Raw genomic sequence first — 21,552 nt, 5'->3', positions numbered from 1 at the left:
TAGGTAATTAAATTAAAATAAGACCTAATTATTTGATTTTTCACGATATTACTAATTCAAACTTTTTTAGCTGTGTAATAAAAACGGAAACTATTTACAGAAATGAAAATCAGTTAGTTGAAACAAGATCATTTACAAATACTGAAAATTAGTCATTTTCCTTTGCATTTTCTTTTAAACCAAGCTTTGTTAAAAAAAGATACTTTTTACATTGTTTTGTAAAATACACAAAGATGTTTACGTGATTATATCTTTTCAAACCCTCATTTCAATCATTACTTAAATGTATTTTCTTGCTATATAACCTGCAATGAATATACTTTTCTAATGCATATATTTAACTACCGTTTCTAACAAGCTCAGTTCAGCATGAATTGTAAAAAACAACGAACTGAAAGTTGACAATAGCATCATGTCGCCTGTTATCTTTTTGCTGATAAGACCATTGTAACAAAGGTGAAACTTGCAATGCATGAAGAAATTGTAAATTTACTTCAAATTTTACTTGCACGTCCGAACTACAATGTTCTTCTATGTTTGTTGATTTTAATTTTACAATAATATTATTACGTTAATACTCTTAAGTACGAAGGGAATAATGGAAACACAATTGTAAAGCATGAACATTTATCACGATGAACGAAAGGGATTTTTCAAAGAATCATTATCTAACTCTTTTCATGGTGAAGAAACTCGTTGAATTTATATTATTCGTCTTGAGATTTCAAACACCTAAAAGAACAATAGTTAAATAATATCTATGAGACTTAAGCCCAACACACAACATCACGTATTAAAGGATTGATTACAGCGTATGCAAGCCAAATTGTTGTTATTTTACTTAATGTATTTTCAAACATTCAATTTATCATACACTGACAACATCCATTAAAAAGTTACCTGCAGATTTACTTTCTGTCTGAGATCTATAAATTTACAATTTTGACACTAGTAGTATTTTTGACTTGACACACTATGTTAATTTGAAAAAAAAATATTGTAAAAAGGATTTTAGTAAATGAAGTTCCCTAAATAAAGAAAGCACACCTTGCTTTAGAAACGTTAACTATTATTTTCTAAATCAATTGACAAAATAGCTTATACAAACCACATAGCTTACAAAATTGGTGATTGGAGGGATTTGTACCCAGGTCCCCACGACATAAGTTCCGCGCTATAACCACTAAATCAACCTGTCTTATGACAACTTTATCTCTGACCTTGCCAAGACTCGCTGCGTCACATTATCACATTTTAAGCTTATTCATACAATGTTTTTCTTTTAAATGTAAAACTTTGTCGTTTAAGTTGGCTTTGCATAGACTCTACAAACCCCAGAGTATTATAAGATAGGACTCCCTTCCCTACTTCCTCCACACCGCTTACCAGTTTAAGTCAATTAGAATAATTACGCCCCCATGCAGGCGGCAATGTATGGTGGGAGTGGGTCTTTTATGGGCACAGGAAACATCATGGGTCTACTGGCACGATGTATTAAACGAGCAACTGTGTAGTTATATTATTTTGATCAAATCTTGATTCGAATACGTTTAAGAACACAACTAATCGTAACATTTTATATGTTTACATTTTCACAGAATCTTTTCCTAACTTCTACACATGCGACGGAAATTAAATAGATTGTTTTGAAAAACTGTGAAGAGTTTATTTATTATTTATTGTCGCCATTTAAGAATTTAACGATTTTTATTTTGTAATTTTACTTTCATATTTCGTTGCATTAGGATAAAACTACTAACTCATATACCTGAACTTTTTGTAAACCATCTCATTGTTGAAAACCGCTCCCAATAAAGACTATTTTTTTAAATTACAGTATACCATATCCAAGCACACTACAACTTGGGAAAATCTATGAATTTCTCCAGTGAAAGCAACAATGAATCAATAAATTGCACAAAACAAAAAAATATTGAAAGATATGCTATCATACAGAACGGTCCCGGTCGAACAGTAGACTGATTTAAGTTGAATGTATGTGATTTATGTACTTTCGAGTTCTTGCGAGCTTTGACAGTGAGAGATCGTAACAATACAAGTCACCATAAATTCTTCGTTGAAAATTTGGACTACATAGATTATGTAGTCATAAAGAGCCCTAACAATTAAGTGGATCGCCAAGCATTGAATATTTCGGCTTTATAAACAAAACTCCTTAAGAATATTCACTATTCACAGTTGGCTGCATTGTTTTCTGCCTGACATGAGGGATCTGACCCACGCTTCGGGCGAGTATAGGCCAAGGATGTTGGTGGGAGAGATCGCTAAGGACATCAACAATGATCTGACGTCATACTAGTCTCCTAGAATAATGACAAGTCTTTCAACTGAACCCGTAGGCTGGTCGATGATGCGTTGATCATGAGGTGAAGATTTGTCACAATTTCAAACTTAACTCTTCTATTTATCACGTGCAAATGGGCGTGGCATTGCTAATATTTTTCGTAAAGAATTTTCCATTGTTTAACCTCTATTGTTGGTAATTTTCATTGTTAAAAGAACGATTGTTATGGATTTTTTATCTTAGAAATTATATTGTTGATTCGAAGGTCATTGTTGTCGATGTTGAGTTTTTCTAAGGATTGTTGAGGAATTTGTCATCATTGATTAGTAAAACGTGAAATATAGCCTCGTATACATTCATCCTTATGGACCTTTGTAAGGAGTGTTTAGTTGTTCCTATTTGTTCCTTATTATCTCACAAACGTATTGATAAATACTTGTTTGTAAATTTGTAAACTTGTTTGTAAACTATTGTTTTTCATCTTTGACTGAAAATAAAAAGTCGACAAGAGAAAATAGTGGACACGAGCTTATCTTTAGTAACAATAATCTCGCATATATATGCAGGCTACACATTTTGGAACCAAAGAGCACAGAATTGTAATATTCACAGTTTATATTCGGTGCTGATTAGAATAAATCATGAGACGTCAAGAAACATACCTAGTTCTAGTCCACGATTAAGGCCCCTCGCCCACTATACGATTTCGGTCGTACGACACTGTGTCGGAACGACAACATTTCCACAGTGAACCATTGGATCTTATGAGAGCTCGCCCACTGTACGATAATCTCACGACTACGACAAACTGTCGTGAAGCAGTCGTCCACTGCCACTGTGATACACGACTGTCGTACGACTGTTTCACTCGCAGTGGCGTACACAATCAAATGGGCGCTCGCCCACTATACGATTTTTATCGTATGTCGTGCGTTCTCCCCAGTAGTCTTATATATACTTTTTGCAATTAACTCATACTTAGTCATTATTATAGTTGTTATATCACTTTGCGTATTTCTTATCGTGAATAAATATTTTTTACAATTCATTTATACTTTTTTATTATAATGTTTGACATATCACTTGGTCTTATTTTTCAACCATTATTTTGCGTAATTTTGATCTTCCTATTTATTTTTTACAATTTGTTTAGATTTTTCCTTATATTACGTTTAAATACTGCATCACTTATGAGTAAATATACCGAAATAATTATTGAAAAATGCGAGTTTGGCTATTATTATTGTATAATCTCAATTATTAATTAAATTGTGTAAAAAAGTTTGACTAAAAGATATAAATATATTTTTTGTAGATTATATTGATAAAATTAAATCTATTTAAAAACTAATCCAAAAACAATTAACATACATACTTTTTACCAGACTATCCCATAACCCTATGATAGTTATGGTAAATTTAAAAGCTTGTAAAATGCATGGACTAATATAATTTGAAAATTTCTTTCAATACATTAACTTAAAAAATAATTTACACATAAAAATAAATGTTTCTTTAATGCTGTAGGCCTACATTGGCCACTATCGCTTAATCTACGCCACAGCAGCCACATTGCAACAACAGGTACGGAATCATTGTTTTACTATTTGATACAGAACCACTGTTTTAAGATATTGCGCAACACACCCACACCTCACTCTTCCAGGGCTACCGAGCAACTGGCCATTTATCCGACAAAGTGTCGTATAGTGGGCGAGGACCACACATATGATAAGAATATCGTACGACACAGTGTCGTACGACCGAAATCGTATAGTGGGCGAGAGGCCTGAGGTATTTTGTCGTATAATATATTTATGGGTACGAATACTTTTAAATTTATTTCATTACAAACTAGCATACCTGTAAGTAAAATTGGAGCAGCGCATCTAAAATTTAGACACTACGTCAGTATTCGTTGCTGCATTGAAAAACCCACACCAGTAAGCCTATACGTTGATATACACGAATTTAATTCAGTATTCAGTTTCATAATGGATGGAAATTGTAATAACATTTCTGTTGTGGTCATTAATTGCGAGAAGAGTAGTATAATAAGCTACTATCCCAATACTAATATTGTTTAAATAAAGCATATCCCTCGAGTGAAATTTATGGCTCACCATTACGATATATCTTTACGATTTTCCAACCGAGTTTTAACAAGATTTTTTCCAAATATTCCATTCTATTCAGCTGATTCGAAAATTGTTGATTCTAAATTTTCTAACAATAATATAAACCCCAACATGATTTCGTCACTTTTTCACGGAACGCATAAACTAAAGAGAGTCTCTTTAAGGATTAACATTCCGAAGAAAATTGAAACATTTACAACCAACTTCCTGTCGTAACTTCAAGTGGAAGACAAGCAGTCAAGTACCAAGTACAGTCAGTTACAATTCTTGTCGCTGAGTACAGTGAGTTAGATCATTTCTAAAAATACTCTCAAAGAGTAATCTTACGAGAAACTGCAGTTCATCACTCTCCTCGATGATAAATTTTCTAAAATCTGCAAATCGTATGTCTTACTGTTTTGTTTTATTGTTAGATATTTTTCTTGTTATGTTTATACTCTGGAATTATAACCACAATCCGATAAACCCTAGGAAAAAAAGGAAAAAAGGAAAAAAACATGTGTAAATAAGTAAGCTTAATATTTAGAAAAGTGTGATTTAAGATCGAAACGTTTTCGATTGTTTCTTTGAATTTATATTTTTTATTATTGAAGCGTTTATTCTTTTCACACATAATAACAACTGTACACAAAATATAATTAGCCTCTCGAGTACATAGTGTCTTCTTAAACGAGGTGAAAATATGAGCATAGATAAAGTTTTTTAAGTCAATTTGACTAAGCCACTTAGCTCAGTGCCCAAAAAATTGATGATTTCAAAATCTTAAAAACAATGTGTCATTCTAATTTTCCTACACAGAAACAAGCAGTCATCGACGTCTGGTACGACGATACTGATAACACCCCGTCAAGGTCAAGGGTAAAAAGTCTGTGACTTTATGTTTATGCAACTGTCGTTGTTTTTACATCGGTTCAAAATGATATGTTGATAAATGTTTTTGATATTCAGTTGAAGTCATCTTCAAATAGAAGCAATGATTTTTATCAAAAAAACAGGTAAATTTTACACAATTAATTGAATAAATTAACAGTTTGTTTCCTTATTATTGAACAACAGTTTCGACTATAGCCTTCTATATTTTCTATTGTGTTGTGTATTTAAAATATATTTTGGAGAGAAATGTAATTTTTGGCTAACGAGTGTATATGATTGTTAATAAATTACTTAATTGACTTACTGACTCTTTTGTTGTTTTGTTGTTTGTACTCTTTTCACTTTTGTTTGAATGAGCAGAATGTAATGCTCTGTTCAAATAACATAGCTTAAGTATAACTTTTTATTTATTAAGAATTTTTTTACTAGATCATTAGCAATTTATGTGTCGGTGCTATATACGTTTAAATGCATCTTAAAACACTTTTCTATTTATCCAGTCTAATAAGCGCGGATTATGGGTGTATTTGAAAGTGTTAAAAGAAGTACCTATTTTATTATATCAACGTCTAATCTTCAATCTATGATTATATTTTTATATTAGGCGTTGGATATTACATTCATCACTAGTTTCACCATTATATTTTCTGTATTAAAGATAAGCCTTTAATAATAAAGTAAATTAACTTTTACTAAAAGAAATTTAAGTACTTTATTTGTTCATTTGCGTATGAAAGAAGTACTTTTTGTAAAACTTGTCTACATAAAAAAGGTAATTATTTGTTTAAATTTGCAGCAAAATATTAAAATTTATATTTGACAAAATAATGTACCGTAGAAGCCCTGTGAGTTTTTAGAGAGTATGAATATTCCGATGTGACAGCGTCGTCCTCTTTTCATGGTCAAAAACATCATTGGCCCAAAAACGTATCCTTGAGGAACTCCGGTGACAAAAGTTGATGTGGTGATGCCTCATCTTACCTAGGTGCTGGCAAGAAGGAATTGTGAAACTAGTAGCTTACCATCCACCCTTGCCAGACTTAATTAATACCACTTTCTCATCCTATTTTGAATAGTTTTACTTACTTAAGGTAGGCTAATGCTGGAAAAAGGACGTTTGTCTGACGTTCGAGAAGGATGGTCTAGTGCGTTAAAGTTCTGTAAAAAACGCAATTACCTTTTTAAAACTGTGTAGAAAACTATCATCGTAGTAAACATATATTACAAGGTCGTGTAATACCAACATTGCTCTTGAGTTGGGACTTTTAAATAGTTTTGAGCTCCAGAAATAAAAGTATAATAGATCGAAAAGTTATTGCACGTGCAAATCAAAAAAATATAAAGTGCAAAATAATACGGTACTGTAAAAGAAAGCGCCACCGTATTTAATACGAGTATTCAAATTTAAAATGTATTCAACACCACAGCATTTCTCTCTGTCCCCCAATTCCTTTCTTTCAATAACTATACTATGACAACAATAATCATAACAATAATTTCGTAACAATATTTGTTTCACATTAAATAAAAAAAGTTATAAAATTAGCAGCGCAGCGCATGATGAATGTAGAATCATAAAAACCTGATTTGAACTCCCGCCAAATGCGCGAGCGTGCTGCTATCTAACGGAGATCTGCCAGACTACTACGCCGAATTACCGCCGCGATGCGCAGCAAAAACATGCATTTTCTTAAACCATATCACGTGCACAGTTTACGTCGGATCTTCTTGAAACAAACTTTATTCGATAGATAATTAAATTTTGTAGGGGGTTTGCTTTTTCGAATTTCAAATATTCCTTTAGAAAATCCTCCACAAATTTGTAAACTTAAACAAGCGTATTTTTGCTATAATTATTTTAATATTTCTTTAATCGAAAAAATAAAAAGCAAACCCCCTGTAGAATTGTATTCTCTTTCCAATGACACATCAAACGTAGTTCTATGTTAAAAAATAACGGCGCTATATGGTTCAAAAGATTACATTGTTCTTATGGGGCATCAATCCAATATGGCCGACTGCTACTGCCCACTCTTAAATATGTTAATCCACTTAACTTTAAAACCATTTCACATAGCACTCCCATGTAGAAGATTGATCCTTATGGATTATCAGAACATAATTTTAAGGAACGTTTCTGTCCATTATATGAAAAATGTGTTATGATGTTACTATTATATTTTGTTTAACAAATTATTTTAACCAAATACAACGTGCATTTTTTATAAATATTACTCATCCTCTGACATCATAACAAAAGGGTGAATGGTCTATTTTGTACACCATGAAATGAATCTAACATTGCAAAATTTACCAAAAAATGAGAAAAAATGTATATACACGACATCAGCACACTCTGACGTTACCGTACATTAAACATATGTCAAAACAGGCTACAGATAAGATAAAGTGATAAGATAAGGATGAGAAATCTACTTGCAGTATACATCATCAATGTGATGGTCGAATATTCGTTTGCTAGCAGTAAGCAGTTTTAACCACTTAACTTTATTCAATGCCATTGCCAGTGGAATTTTATATGGAGGAATAAAAGTGTTATATGTCAAAATCCTTGATGTTTGGTGGATTTGTAGGAAATCGAACCCACTCGTCTACTTTTAGGTGGAAACACCATAACTGACCGAAAAATTTCCCATTTACCTAATTTACATCAGCACTATCTATTTACACCTACGTGTGAATATAGGGCGAGTTTTTCTGGGAAATTCTGTCTGTTTATCTTGACCTAGTAAACTAGTAAACAGCCCAATTAGAGACGTGTAAGTGAGACTGACACGATACGAGGAATAACAAATTTGTATATAATTGCCTTATTTACATAAGAGCTATAATCAATGACGTCACAAAGTTGAGTGTCCAGACAATAATACACTTTTGAATATACAACTTTACTTCAACCAAATCTTCTTGATTTAGATTTATAATACATATTGTTGTATACACAAAGTCTCATACTTATTTATGTAAATGTTCATTAGTAACTTTAAACGCATATTTATGAGAATGTCTATAAATAATTTAACAAAACATAAATTACAATGAACAGCCAATGACTTTTCCAATCACATGCAACGTCTTTTTTTAAGTACCGGTGCCCAATCTAAATTTGTTTTGTGAGGCAAGACGCTAATTTGAATTAAACTTTTTGGCCAATCAGTAACGAACAAATCACAAATTCTTTGAATAAAAAAGTGTTTTTGTCATTAGCACACTAATCGTTCTGAACTTGAAAACCGCAATCTCAGGTTTTACTATTGGAGGGAAAGTCTACTCGCATTTAAAAAGTCAATGATTTTTCAAATGTTAACTCTGTATACATTAAATTTTCTGTAGATATTTCGACTCTATTAAGTAAGTAGATAACCCAAAAGTACGTTCTTTGCAAGGAGATACACAACCAAAATAATTATAGTTTAAAATATTTACAACGCTGCCTGTATTTTAACATGCCCATCTTTTTAACTGGTTATTTTATATAGATTCGTTAACAGAGGTTAGTATATTTAAGGTCACATATAAAAACATAAGAAGTCTCTGACTCTGACGGTGCGATCTTGGGGGCAGAGACGAAAGCAGGTCAATTCAAGGAGAGGGAAAGTTAAACAAGTGACCTACTAGGCAGACCGGTCACATTCTGGCGGGAACATCAACTTGGAGGTTATGTTGTGGATTATCAGTTGGCCAAACAGGTGTGCCAACTGTGAAAAACAAAATATTCTTACGTAGAAGTATACACCATGTACAGTTATTGAATTTTTACTACACTTAATATGAAAGAGTGTGTTCGATTGAATTGGTGTTATGAATTTTGCTTAATTTGATGCATTTGTTTTATCAATATTGAATAAAAACATACTTTGAGACTCGCTGAGTGGATTGATTATTTACACTATGAACCCAACCTATGAAACATTTGTTGACACGTCTAGGAAATCCTCTCGACAACATGGATTCAAGTCGTGCGAATTGAAATATAGAAAATTCCAATAAGTCGTTGTATCAAATGCCGAATTGAAAGTACTTCATTCTAAGTTTGTCCTTTGGATACTTGAAATCAACTTATCATTCTATTGTAATATTGGAAGGTTGGTTTGACGTTTCTGTATGCTGGTCAGTGGTATAATAAACTGTCTCATTGGACCAAAATTCTGTTCATATTTTGATAGCATGCCATAATTCTTTCAAACCCCTAGATCAATTATTTCATGCATATGAAACGTTACAGTTCTGTGAGTTCCAATCCATATTAGAGATTTTTGGATAATCACGATTTACTGACCAAAAATTTGAATTTCACTTTACGACCTCAAACTTGCCATTTTCAAATGTTTTCTAACTACCAAACTATTCGCATCATCACCACTTCCCAAATCTTAATAGATTTCAATTTGTAACTAAAACCGAACCCTAAACAACAATTTAAATTCCCAAACACATTATTGACCACCACAGCGGTTCCCTGTACGAAAATGAAGCGTTTTTGATTCTCGGGGCGTTGAAGCCAAAGACTGTTATCAAATTCGACCGAGCCCTCACCGTGGTCGACGCAACCTTGATAACCGGTTCGCCCACTTTGGGGGGGGGGGGATCCAAGCATAGCGTCACCCATCCGTGTCTATGACATCACAGGCCGACGCTCACATCCGAACCAAACAAACAACTCATAGCACTGAGCGTAGCGTGGTTTAGTTCCTTTCTTCGGTTCCTTTGTTAAGGTGAGTGTCCTCAGTTTTCTAGTTTTCCGGCTACATAAAAAGTTTAGAGACTTTAAAGGCGATTAGTTTCTCTTACAAGCATAGGTTTCGAGGTGTGTGGGTTCCAGATTGGACTTCAAGCATTTGTTTTGTTTTTAAGATACATTTCAACCATCTCCAAACCATACAAGCATGCAAGTGTCAGGGTTGGGAAGAATCACTTGGGGCTCTTTTTTATCATCATTGTAGCATATGTTGTTTGTTTAGTTGAGGTTAATCGTTATTTTATGTTTTCATTATTTTTATGTGAGTTATATTTTACTTTCCCTCGAATGAGATTCAAGACCAAGACTTGTAATGAGATAAAAAGTTTGTTTTATAATTCAGAATGCTATTGGCTCCTTCAAAACTTTTTTATAGACTTTGGACCAAAATGTGAATTAACAAACTGAACTAATGGCATCTCACTTTTGTTGAAGGTTTTGTTTTGGTTAAATTGTGCTAATAACTTTGTATCTTTAAGGGGTTAATAGATTTTACTCAGAATTTGTTTTAATGTTCCAAATCAAATCTATGACTTCTAATGAGATCACCTAACTTTGAGCAGCGTTGGTGTTGGTTTAAACGATACGCTTATCTTACACTATTTTATGCAATTGATTGGTTTAATTTAGAGTTTTATTTTCTGTTAGTATTGATTTTCATAGTCTTTAGACAGACATGCCGTTGTAAATGCTGAAGCCTGTGTCGATGTATTGCATATCCGCATGCTTGGTTTCGACTTTTTCTCTTGCTTGGTGAGAGTTTAGAGGTGACTTAAAACTTTGGTTAGTTTGGTTTCTGTGAGGGATTTCTCCAAAGCTGAGAAAGTTCTTGAAAGAGCTCTTTCCATTTTCTACAAGTACAGTATGTGGTCTATCGGCTTAAGAGGATTCCAAATTACCTGGTTTCAACATTGTCAAAACCATCTGTTTATTGGTGATATTTTGTTATACAAGAGTTCAAGAATTAGTTAGACACATATTTTTATGTTGTTGAAATTGTTTGAAATTTTATGAAATGACAATAACGTACTCATCAAAATTATATCTTTTTATACATGATATAAACATCCCTTGAAATATTTTTTGTCTTCATCTTATCCATAAGAATTTGATATCTGTAAGGGGTTGGTTAGGGTTGTGTTTTGTTTTACCTGAGCTTATGGATCCTTGTTATACGTTTAAGGGTTTCTACAACATTTACAGTATTTAGTTAACGTTATCTTTTATTTAATTCTAGCCATCAGGTAATGTTTGTTGGCACCGACGTATAGCTTGAAGTATTACAAGAATATATGTCTGATTAATTCCAAACTATGCATGAAATTTGAACGATCAATATAGAATTTTATAAAATGTAGGCCTATATTGTTTTTGTTTTCTTGTCCTTTCAAAATAAAATTATTGAATTAATCCAAATACATGTTTGGAAGTTAAGTGCGTTAAGAGGAGCATGGGGATAATTCTTTTAGATTAAAATAATCAGACTTGAAGTTTAGAGCAACATGTTCAATATTTAAAATACAATCAAATGTGGGAACAAATAATAAAGTAGAATATTACTTAAGTACTAATAGGCTACTACAACTACAAACAAAAGATATTAGTTTCAAACAGAATTATAATTCTGTTAAATAAAAATTGATAGCAAATAAACTCATTTTTAACAATATGAAATTGAGTTAATTTATTTACATATCTAGAAAATCCTGTATGTTAAGTGAAGAAAATGCAACCTGTACGTATGGGTATAGTTTAGTTTTATTGCCCAATTGAGCTTTTTAAATCTCCTTCCCTCAACAAAAATTTAACTTTCATAGGTTTTCATCAAGGCTCAAATTAGAAAATCAAAAGTGTTAATCCTTCCACAAACAAGAACCGACAACTTTTGATCCTTGATCTAGTAAAACTCAGCCACGGTCGCAGATAATGTCAAGGGTGTGACCAAAACTGCCTAATTCATCTCCAAGTTAACTGATGATGTCACTAGTGACGTCATCGGCCTTGGTGCCATAGAGGAATGCTGGTGCGGTGGAATGCGATCCTTCATGCTCTATGGTTTATCCTCTATGCTTCACGGCGAATGCGTTACGCGTAACAATGCGGCCATAGGTAATTGGTGGGAGCGTTACCGAGTTCTACCAGTTCTACGAACTAATCTTGTAAATGATTCGATGTGTGATTCATTAGCTGTGATTCAGTTGTTCTAAAATATTGGTCTCGTCAGCATAAACGGATGCTTTCTATACGTTGACATACAGTTGCGGGACTAAAGTAGTTATTAGGGTAAAAAAAAGGATAATTTGGAGGACGTCAGATGTATATTTAAACCTCTCATAAATAATTAAACAGCAGTAACAGTCATTTAGAAACATAACTAAACAATTAGCCTATGTAATTCTTCGTATATTTTAAATTTATTTTTATAATATTGTATTTTAATCGAAGTAAAGATTGTAGGACAATAATTAAGATCACGCGAATCGGTAATACTGCATTATCTAAAAATTAAAAAATATATGTTTTATTACAATTACTTATTTTATTGTTGTTTTAGTTTATTGTTTATTATCAGTAAAATTACTGTACACTCTACTACTGCTTGTGCTGTTTCCTCTAAAGTCCTACTAAAATCTCGAAACAGCTTTCTGATGTTCTTTTTTTGTTACAGATAAACAAATAAAATGGCTGTTAGCAGACTGACAATTGTGAAATTCGCCGAATTGGTAAGTATCCTCGTATTTTGGTTGAATAATGTGATAAGTTGTGATAAAACGTGATATTGCAGTAATTATAATGTGATAACTCATTTTTGCCAGAATCATCGCGGACGAGATAGTGGAGAGATCAGAAGTTTGAATCATCAGTGATTCAGTAATATGATCAAATCCTGTGAATGTTTAGCAAGTAATAATATACCAAACACACGCTGTTTATTTAGTGAATGCAATAGATCATGCATCTTTTAGTAATATAAAACTTATTTAAATGTTTACATGGTTCTTAAATTAGTTTTTACACTGCAATATTATGCATATTTTATGTTTTAGAGCATATGTCATGTGGGTTAACAGAAAAATCGAACATTTTAGAAAATAAAATGATTTAGGGGCACGTAACGGAATCAGGCCACAAATGAGTTTTTAATCCGCGTTATGTTTGGAAAGAACTCTCTATAAACAGTGTTTATACTACTTCCAGTGAATTAAACGTAATGATCATTTATTACTCTGTATATTTTTTTTATTTTACCCTTAAGTGCAGAACTGATCTTTTACTGAAGCATTTGTATAAACTTTTGGTTGAAATATGTAATAGGCATATATAAATTATTGTATTATCAGATTGATATTATTAATCATTATTAGGTATTTTATGTATCTATACAGTATTGACATGTTTTAAGTTTCTTTTTTTACGATTCAAACCCTGGTCTTGTTACTATCATCAAACGTCAACCTTTTCTTAGCATCATTAGCCAATGACAAATGTTATCTGAGTCCAGAAAGAGCTTGAATCGAACCAGTGACCTTCAGATTTGAAGGCAAGCACTATAATCACATTTGGGAGAGGGAGTAGCTGTGGAGGGGGTGACTAAGGAGTACATACTATCTATTACGTAATGAATGACGTCACAACCAGTTCTGCCCTTTCAACCTGTTTCATGTCATCGCTAAAAATACTCAACTGGTTTCAACTCCAACGTGTTAATCTACTTCACATTCATTACGAACTATCATTACTCAAAGCTATTAAAAATTTCTACAACGATAAAAAAGTTGACTTCCAATCAAAACATTTTTACCACAAATATAAAAGGTGAAATGATCAAGAATTAAAAAGTTTGACATGAATAAAAATTTTTAAAAACAAAAATGTTTGTTATGTTTAATAATTTAATTTATTTATTTTATGGTATCGATTCATTTGGTTTTATTTATTTGGTTTATTTTTAAGAAGAAGAATTCAATTTTTATTGTATGACTCAGAGTAAATTCATCCTTATAATAAATGCGGTAAAAATAAAAAAAAGTAGTTTACGCACTAAAATATATCACAAGCAAAAATTGAGGTTGGTGATGTAAAAAATACTTTTGGAAAGGTTTAATGTTTGCCAACAATTAATTCGATGAAGAGTCAACGACTTTAAGCCTAAAATTAATTGATACAGAAAACATAACTTACACAGAGCTGTTTGCAATTAACACAAATATGAGGTTATTCCTCTGCAACTAGGAAATCTGTTGGAACCAATAACAAAAACAATGTAATCTAAAAGCAAATATTTACAAGAGTAAAGTTAAAAGAGTTCAAATTTTGCTTTCCAATGCTCCTAAAGTTTATTTTCGTTTAAGTCTCTAAAGCCTTGAGTTTTCAAACTTAAGTTTGAATATTGTTTTATATTTTATTGAGCAATTGACAGAAGGACTTTTTAAATGTTGCATTCCAATCATGTCTTATAACACATAACGTCATATATATTAAAATTAGATCCAAACAAGAATCAAATGCCTCTTTAGACCGCGGTGTTGCCGAAACTGTTGAACTGTGAACTCCGAGCTGAGAAACATCTCTATTTTTACCCACCCTCGCTGATGAAATCCTTTTGGGCTTGAAATTTATTATGACGAACTACAGTACTGCAGACCAATCTGCCGACGGTATTTTTGTTTCGTCTGTTGGCCAAACTGGAAATTTGAATAGGCCCCCTACCATTGAACGAAATTGTTTCGTTGAATTCAAGATTGATCTCTAAAATCACTTATTTAAGTAATTATTTTAATAGTAATCATAGTAAATTAACTTCCCAATCGCAAAAGGGAAAATTTGTACCACACGAAACCATATGAATTCAATAGTTTTAGTGACCTCCACTAATTAAACAAAGGGAGGCAGTATAATAGAAATATTTACAGAACATTGATGCAATCAATCCAAAACCACAGAATTTATATTCTTAATAATTATTTTTTTGCTTTTAATAGAGACTTATTTACACAATTAATTATTGAATTTATACTGGATGTATTTTTAAATTAGGTTTTGTAATTTTTTCAAACATGACGGCATTCCATTTAGTGGGAGAAATGTTCAGATGCTAGAGTGAACACTGAACATCCCCTAGATTGAAAAATGTTTTGACAAATAGTTGAAAATAGATTGAAAAATAGACTTTGAGACTACCAAATATTGTTATATAAGAAGTTTGTAAAAGAAGAACCCTTTGGTAACGGAAATTCTATTTGTTAAGTTATACAAAATTAACACAGCTATTGTATAAATAATAGTTTGTTGTGTCGTCGTGGTGTAGTTTGTGTATGTAAGTGGATTGTTGTAGTAAATATTGTGTTTTAATGGCTAAAGTTTCACCATTACTCTGTTAGTATGATTAGACATATTAAATATATTTATCAATGTAGAGTTGAAGTATTTTATTTGATGTTGTACTGTAGAAAGTAATATTTTCTAAACTAATTTATAGATAGTATTGGTTAAACTAACGCACTAGGGTAAGCATCCGCATTTACAATTATTATTGTAAGATCTCAAACCGCCAACGTTTGTGAGATATATTGGTTAACTTCCTCTGGAACATCCCATTTCATTTCTTTTGTCGAACTTCTTGGTGGCCGAGCGGAATCTCGGCGGAAATAAAACCCCATCTGTTTCTGGCGATCCCAAAATACAGACAGGAAGTATCCCATCATAAGAGAATTTGGGGACTTAACAGCTGTGAACTCGGGCATGTCTGGTCGGAAATAGGGCTACGCCCTTCTGCCCGTGACAGGGACGGTCTTACTACACTGGCTAGACCAAACCAAATTCAAGTCCACTAACGTCCGAATTGACTAGCAACTAGAATCTCGCCAGGGGAATTAATACATTCTCATACATGGTTGTTTTGTTTTATTGTACAAAACAGAGTATATAGAAAATTGCTCCTATCGAGTTTATGAACATGTATTTGAGCCTTTTCCAGCAATGTTTATGTGTTTGTAGGGAAAGAGCCAAACTCAGGTCTTTTTACTATCTACCTTTTTTCTGCCGAATGGGCCATCAGATAAAAATTGTTAAAGCCCTATGTCACCTGGGCCCAGAAATGTAAGAACTTTGATAAATAGGCCTACTCCAACTCCACCCAATTATAATCAATTATATTGCAGGAGACACAGTGCTTAAATACTAAAAGGGGAAATTTGTATTTTACCACATATTTAATTTTACTATTATCTTTACATAATTTTAATCAGCTGTTTGTATGCTTTATATTTTAAGTGATAACAAAATTGAAACAACCTAGGCTAACTTAGTCAAATTTTAAAATCTCAAGTGTAATATGTTTCATATTGACAAAATGTTTGATGTTCTCTTTGTACTGTATTTATTTATTGCAATATGTTTTTGTTATTTATTCCAATTATTGTGATTTTGTCTGAATTAAATTGCAAATAAAGTCCTTTTTATTTGTAATAGTCTGACATACTTTTCTACAGTGAGATTACTTGTAGTTTTTAATAAACCAATCCCTACAATAATGTTCATAGAGCCCTAAGGGATTTTTAGATTGGAAGAGAAACCTAGTTATGGAGGGATTTTGCACAGTGTAAAGGCAATGATATGGACGTTGTTAGTGTGTTAAAAAAAAACGAAGCATATCATTAAATATAAACATTTATAGTTTACAGTCAATGGTCCAATGGGGCCACTGATAGAATGAGCTTTATAATTCTGTGCTGTTCCTTTTCCTATCCACAAATCAGGTAAAACTGAAAAGACAACAATTATTGAATATTAACCGTAGGAAGTTGTACCCAGAAAATTTTCCTCATAGTATAAAACAAAAATTAATAAAGTAATACAACTTTAATAGAAGGACAATTGTTATGTAATGTTATTTCTATTGTACTGTCAAATATTTCTTCAACTGTTTTATTTAAGACTTTTTTGTTTATGCATGTAATGTTTACAGTTTGTTGTTAATTCTCTCAGTTCAAAATGTTGAATAAAACCATATAAATTTGGTTTCTTAACATTTATTTTCATAACAACATACAATGATAGGTTTATTCAATAACTAATTAGTTAATAATTAATATCCTTCCTTGCTGACTTAATAATACTGGAACATACAGTAAGTAATTTGAAATGTTTATGAACTTGCTAAAAATCTGCATTACCATTTTTCTTCAAACAATATCCAACTATCAAACCCTATCCTGCATTTGAAATATCCCGGATTTTCCATTAAAATTTGACGATCCTCCGACATAGGACAGACATCAGGGGAACAATCCTTTCATCCTCCTCACAGGAAGTGTCCAGTTGAACAAATTGGGCGAAAGGAAATGTCTTTGTCAGTGGAATTCGTAAACAAAGAGAGAGAATCAGTATCGTAGGCAGTACAGATTTGACAGAGGCTTCAGTCTGAAAATTAGCTTGAGATAAATGTAGCATTCGATCTCCATCTTAGTCTTAAGGTTCAGACTTTAATACCAGTACTCAAAGAAAATTTACAACGTGTCTGAGCTTCTCACAAGGCGATCAGAAATATTTAGGCAATAAACAAGATGACGTAGGTAAACACAATTCAGCTCTTCTAATTCTTGACTCATTCGTCTCTCTACTTATAAAAGGTGTTGCTGACTTAGTGAGAAGTTTTAAATTGATATAACTCAGGATGTTTTCAAAACTAAAATGCTTTGAATGATGAAAATATACCCCTTTATAGCTCAACCCCAACTAGCAGTGGCGGATCTAGAACAGTCACAAGGTTGGGGCGAACCAGGGGGTCTGGGGGTTCGCCCCCCCCCACCCCCCCCCCCCCGAAAAATTAGTGTAAACTTAGTCTCCAAAATAGCAGTTTTATATAATTTCTCTGTCCAAAAGTTAGTAACAAATTATTTTATGCACTACTGTATTACATGCAGTAAAAAATATGTATATGTATGCCCAAGGGGGGGGATCCGCCCCGTCTGGATCCGCCACTGCCGACTAGTATGGTTTTGATTTGTCCCTAATAAAATTTGTACAATAATAAACAAGACCAGTCCCTTACAAAAAACTGCCAATAACGCAGATAAAACCACCAAACACCCGAATGTGTATAAAATCAACGCTATCTGAGCTTTAGAATCAGGAGTATCCGGCAATGAACAGCTACTGTCATGTGCGTTCGAAATACCATCTCTTTATTTTACTTTATGCAGGAAAATTGACTTTTATTTATTTGATTGAATTAATTTTCAGTACATTGCAAACATCACCAATTAACAAAAAAGACCATTCCCAAAATGTGTTAATCATATTCAAATTACCATACTTCCTGATAAACAGCAAGTCACAGACCACTCAGCCTAATATAAATAAATTGACCAGGCTATTTTGAATTATGTCATCGTGAGTGATGGTGCAACCATTTACCTTTTTTACAAACGAATTTCCGTCATTATCTGCTAAGGCACTGGCCAATGCCATTCTGATTATCCACTACTAACTTTTGTTTGTTATGTTATGTTGGCTGGCACTCATGTATTATTGTATTTTGCTTTGTAGGCACTGAATTAGAGATAAAACTGGAGTGGAGGTACAGTACCGAAGTACTGAATGAGAGAATTGAGACTTGAGATTTGTCCGATATATCTACTACTAGGGTTAAAATACTTATCAAATCTAGGTATTTGGATGATGAGCGCCGAGACTAGAGGCCGTGGTTTAGGATGCGTAGCAGCTATCCACAGGGACGGCCCTAGAGATTGCGGGGCCCAAGGCAAAGTTCAATAGTGGGCTTCTCTTTTTCTTTTTTTTATTTACGGACAATCCATTTTACAGAGAAATATACAAAGCCACTGTTGTGGGCTTGCAATAAAGCCTTGAGCCAATGAACTAGTTGAATTGTATTCTCTAGTAGGTAACATAACAAAACAACATAACAAAATTGAACCGCATGTTGATTTTCTAGCAGAGTTGGCGTGCCAGTGCTCAAGTTCACAATATCACAAGCAAGTTCACATTGCATGTACTCAATGGTTGTAACCAAACGATCATACTACCAACGTTTGTTTTTTATGTCACCACTAATGGCATTTGTCTTGTTTTAGGCACTGGCCATCGCCATCTTGATCATCCACTACCAGACTATTGAGGAGCCTGTTCCCTTCAATGCCCTCATCACCACTGGTACATACGCTGGTTTCGCTCTCATCGTGGTAGGAACCTTCCTTGGCTTCATCACTGGCAACTCCATCAACAAGTCTGTGGTGAGTACCTTTACCATAAACTTACTTATGCTTTCTCCCTTGAAGGGTGAAAACATAGTGGAGCAGTGAGGCTAGTCTAGCGGAGAGCTTTTTTGCCCCCAATGGTAGCAGGAGCGACACTTCTAAAACACATTGACATATTAGAGCGGCAACAATAGAGAGTCAAGAGGCTCAACTACAGTTATTGCATTGGCCATTCATTGCACAACTGCTTAAACATATTTAAAACAATAAAAAATGCATAACATTTCTTGAAACTTCTAATTTTAGTATTTCTGTTTTAGTACTTAGTACTTCTGTTTTGAGTAGTAGAATAAGTACATTGTACCCAGCCGGGTATCCGGATTTGTTTAATTAATGGTCAGTTTAAGTGGTAAGCATTTCAACTTAATGAATACAATACAAGTAGGCTTAATTTAATTTAGAACATAAGTCATGTTAAATTATATTCACTCGGTAATTATATCCTACACCCTGGTTCAATTAGGCTAAAATATGATACATATAAACTGTACAATGTCTTATACTCCATACACAGCCCTACTCCGTTTTAGGGGAAGAAATCTATACCCTCCACTTGGTCCCAGGTAAGAAAAAACATTGGTCAGGGAACTTCCTCTCAAACCGCCTAAATTTTGTGAACGGAGTATGATTCTGTTTACAGTAATCATCTGTACTGTACAAACGTAAATATAAAAACCTATGTTCCAGGACCTGTTTTTCTGTGTTGCTGGAGCCATCTTGTACCTCCTGTCTGCGTGGTTCACTTACAACCACTTCTCCGGATGGAAGTTCAACACCAGCCATGCCAACCTGGGTATAACCAAGTCTGTGCTTGCTCTGGTCCAGGGAATCGTCTTCATTGTTGACGCTTTCTTCACATTCAAGGTTGAATAAGAAAACAACCCTAAGCCATCAAAACTGTTTACGTTATTGGGCAAAGCCTGTGGAAATCATATTTCTTATCAAGACTCAAGAAATCGCCATAAATTTGAAAAGTTTTAAGAATGTAAAGGATGTTAAACTCTGAACTCTACTCTTTCAGAGAATGTAATGAGTTTTGTACGTTAGGTAAATTTTTCATCCTGATTCACAGGTGCTGTTTATTTATTAATAAGCGAATTTGGAAATCATATTTTTAGAATCATTTAATCATGGAGTCGATTCTGTCCTATTTAGAGTGTTGAATGTGAATCTCAAAATTTAAGATCATCTAAGACTCCAACAAAAACATCATTTCATTTCTACTTAATTATTATTCTTAAGTTATTTTGTACTGTAGTTTATAGGTTATGTAATTTTAATTTCTAACATTTCATAGTATATGATGAAAAGTGTTCACTCCCATTAATTCATAGTCTTTTATTTATTTTGTGAAGTAGTTCTTTAGTTATCCTTACAAAAGTGCAAATGATATACCAATGAATTCATCCAGTGAACTTTCTGCCAATTTTATCCATTGTTGTCAGTGTAAAGTATATATTTTTAACAATAAAGTTTATATTTTCAGTATTGTGGACAATCTTTTCATAAGCACCACCAAAATATTTTTAAAATTCAAAATAATTCTTCATCAGCAGATGAAAGAAAAGAATTTTCCAACCTAAAGGTGAGTGAGCGTAGCGAACGAGCTCCAACCTAAAGGTGAGTGAGCGTAGCGAACAAACTTCAACCAGGACGTGATTGAGCCATGCGAACGAGATAATCTTGAAAATTAAGAAGTTAATTGGGGCAAAGCCCGCGGGTTACAGCTAGTTTATTTATAAGAATAAACACGTCTGGCTTAAACAATAAGGTTGCCAATGACACAGAAAAAATATACACTTAAGGCTAGGATTTTACTAGGACGCTGTCATCCGGGACTCTAGCGGGGCATTAAATCAAATGGGGGCAATTAGACTAGGGGTGCCGGGACTAGGGACGCTGAAATTTGAGCGTACGGCTACTTTTTGCTTCCCGGGATGCACAAAATCGATTGTTCATCATAGGATCAAATGCGGCGCATTATAATAGGCGGATAGCATCCGAGACGCTCTCTTTCAACATGTGCGCGAATATAGGGAATACGCTATTACCATAGGTCCGGGTAAGACCTGGATCAGGTAAGATCTGGACCCGGACCTATCTATTTTTTCGATTTGATGTACCCAGAGGCCAAAAACACCATCCGTTCATGTAGATTTAAAAAGTTGTAAACGCGATAACATGGGTAATTTTTGTCCA

At 33.3% G+C, this 21,552-nt stretch overlaps 1 protein-coding gene across 2 annotated transcripts in view; it reads left to right on the top strand.

Moving 5' to 3' along the window:
* The window catches only part of LOC129000799 (uncharacterized), a 30,974-nt gene extending 10,133 nt beyond the window's left edge, over nucleotides 1-20,841 (top strand). Inside the window, exons 1-4 of one of the 2 annotated variants that reach the window (XM_054427808.1) lie at nucleotides 9,956-10,052; nucleotides 12,744-12,798; nucleotides 19,171-19,329; nucleotides 20,041-20,841. In XM_054427808.1, the coding sequence (XP_054283783.1) occupies nucleotides 12,757-12,798; nucleotides 19,171-19,329; nucleotides 20,041-20,226 (387 nt within the window). In that variant the 5' untranslated portion in view covers nucleotides 9,956-10,052; nucleotides 12,744-12,756 and the 3' untranslated portion in view covers nucleotides 20,227-20,841. Of the gene's footprint in view, nucleotides 1-9,955; nucleotides 10,053-12,743; nucleotides 12,799-19,170; nucleotides 19,330-20,040 lie in introns of those variants that run through there. The other variant, XM_054427807.1, reaches the window with a different exon arrangement.
* Nucleotides 20,842-21,552: the final 711 nt, after the last annotated feature.

This window comes from Macrosteles quadrilineatus, unplaced genomic scaffold, assembly GCF_028750875.1.
Source record: "Macrosteles quadrilineatus isolate MER2022 unplaced genomic scaffold, UCM_ALF_1.0 Scaffold_8__2_contigs__length_117827958, whole genome shotgun sequence".
NCBI lineage: Eukaryota > Metazoa > Arthropoda > Insecta > Hemiptera > Cicadellidae > Macrosteles > Macrosteles quadrilineatus.
This window is presented reverse-complemented; position numbering and strand designations above follow the sequence as displayed.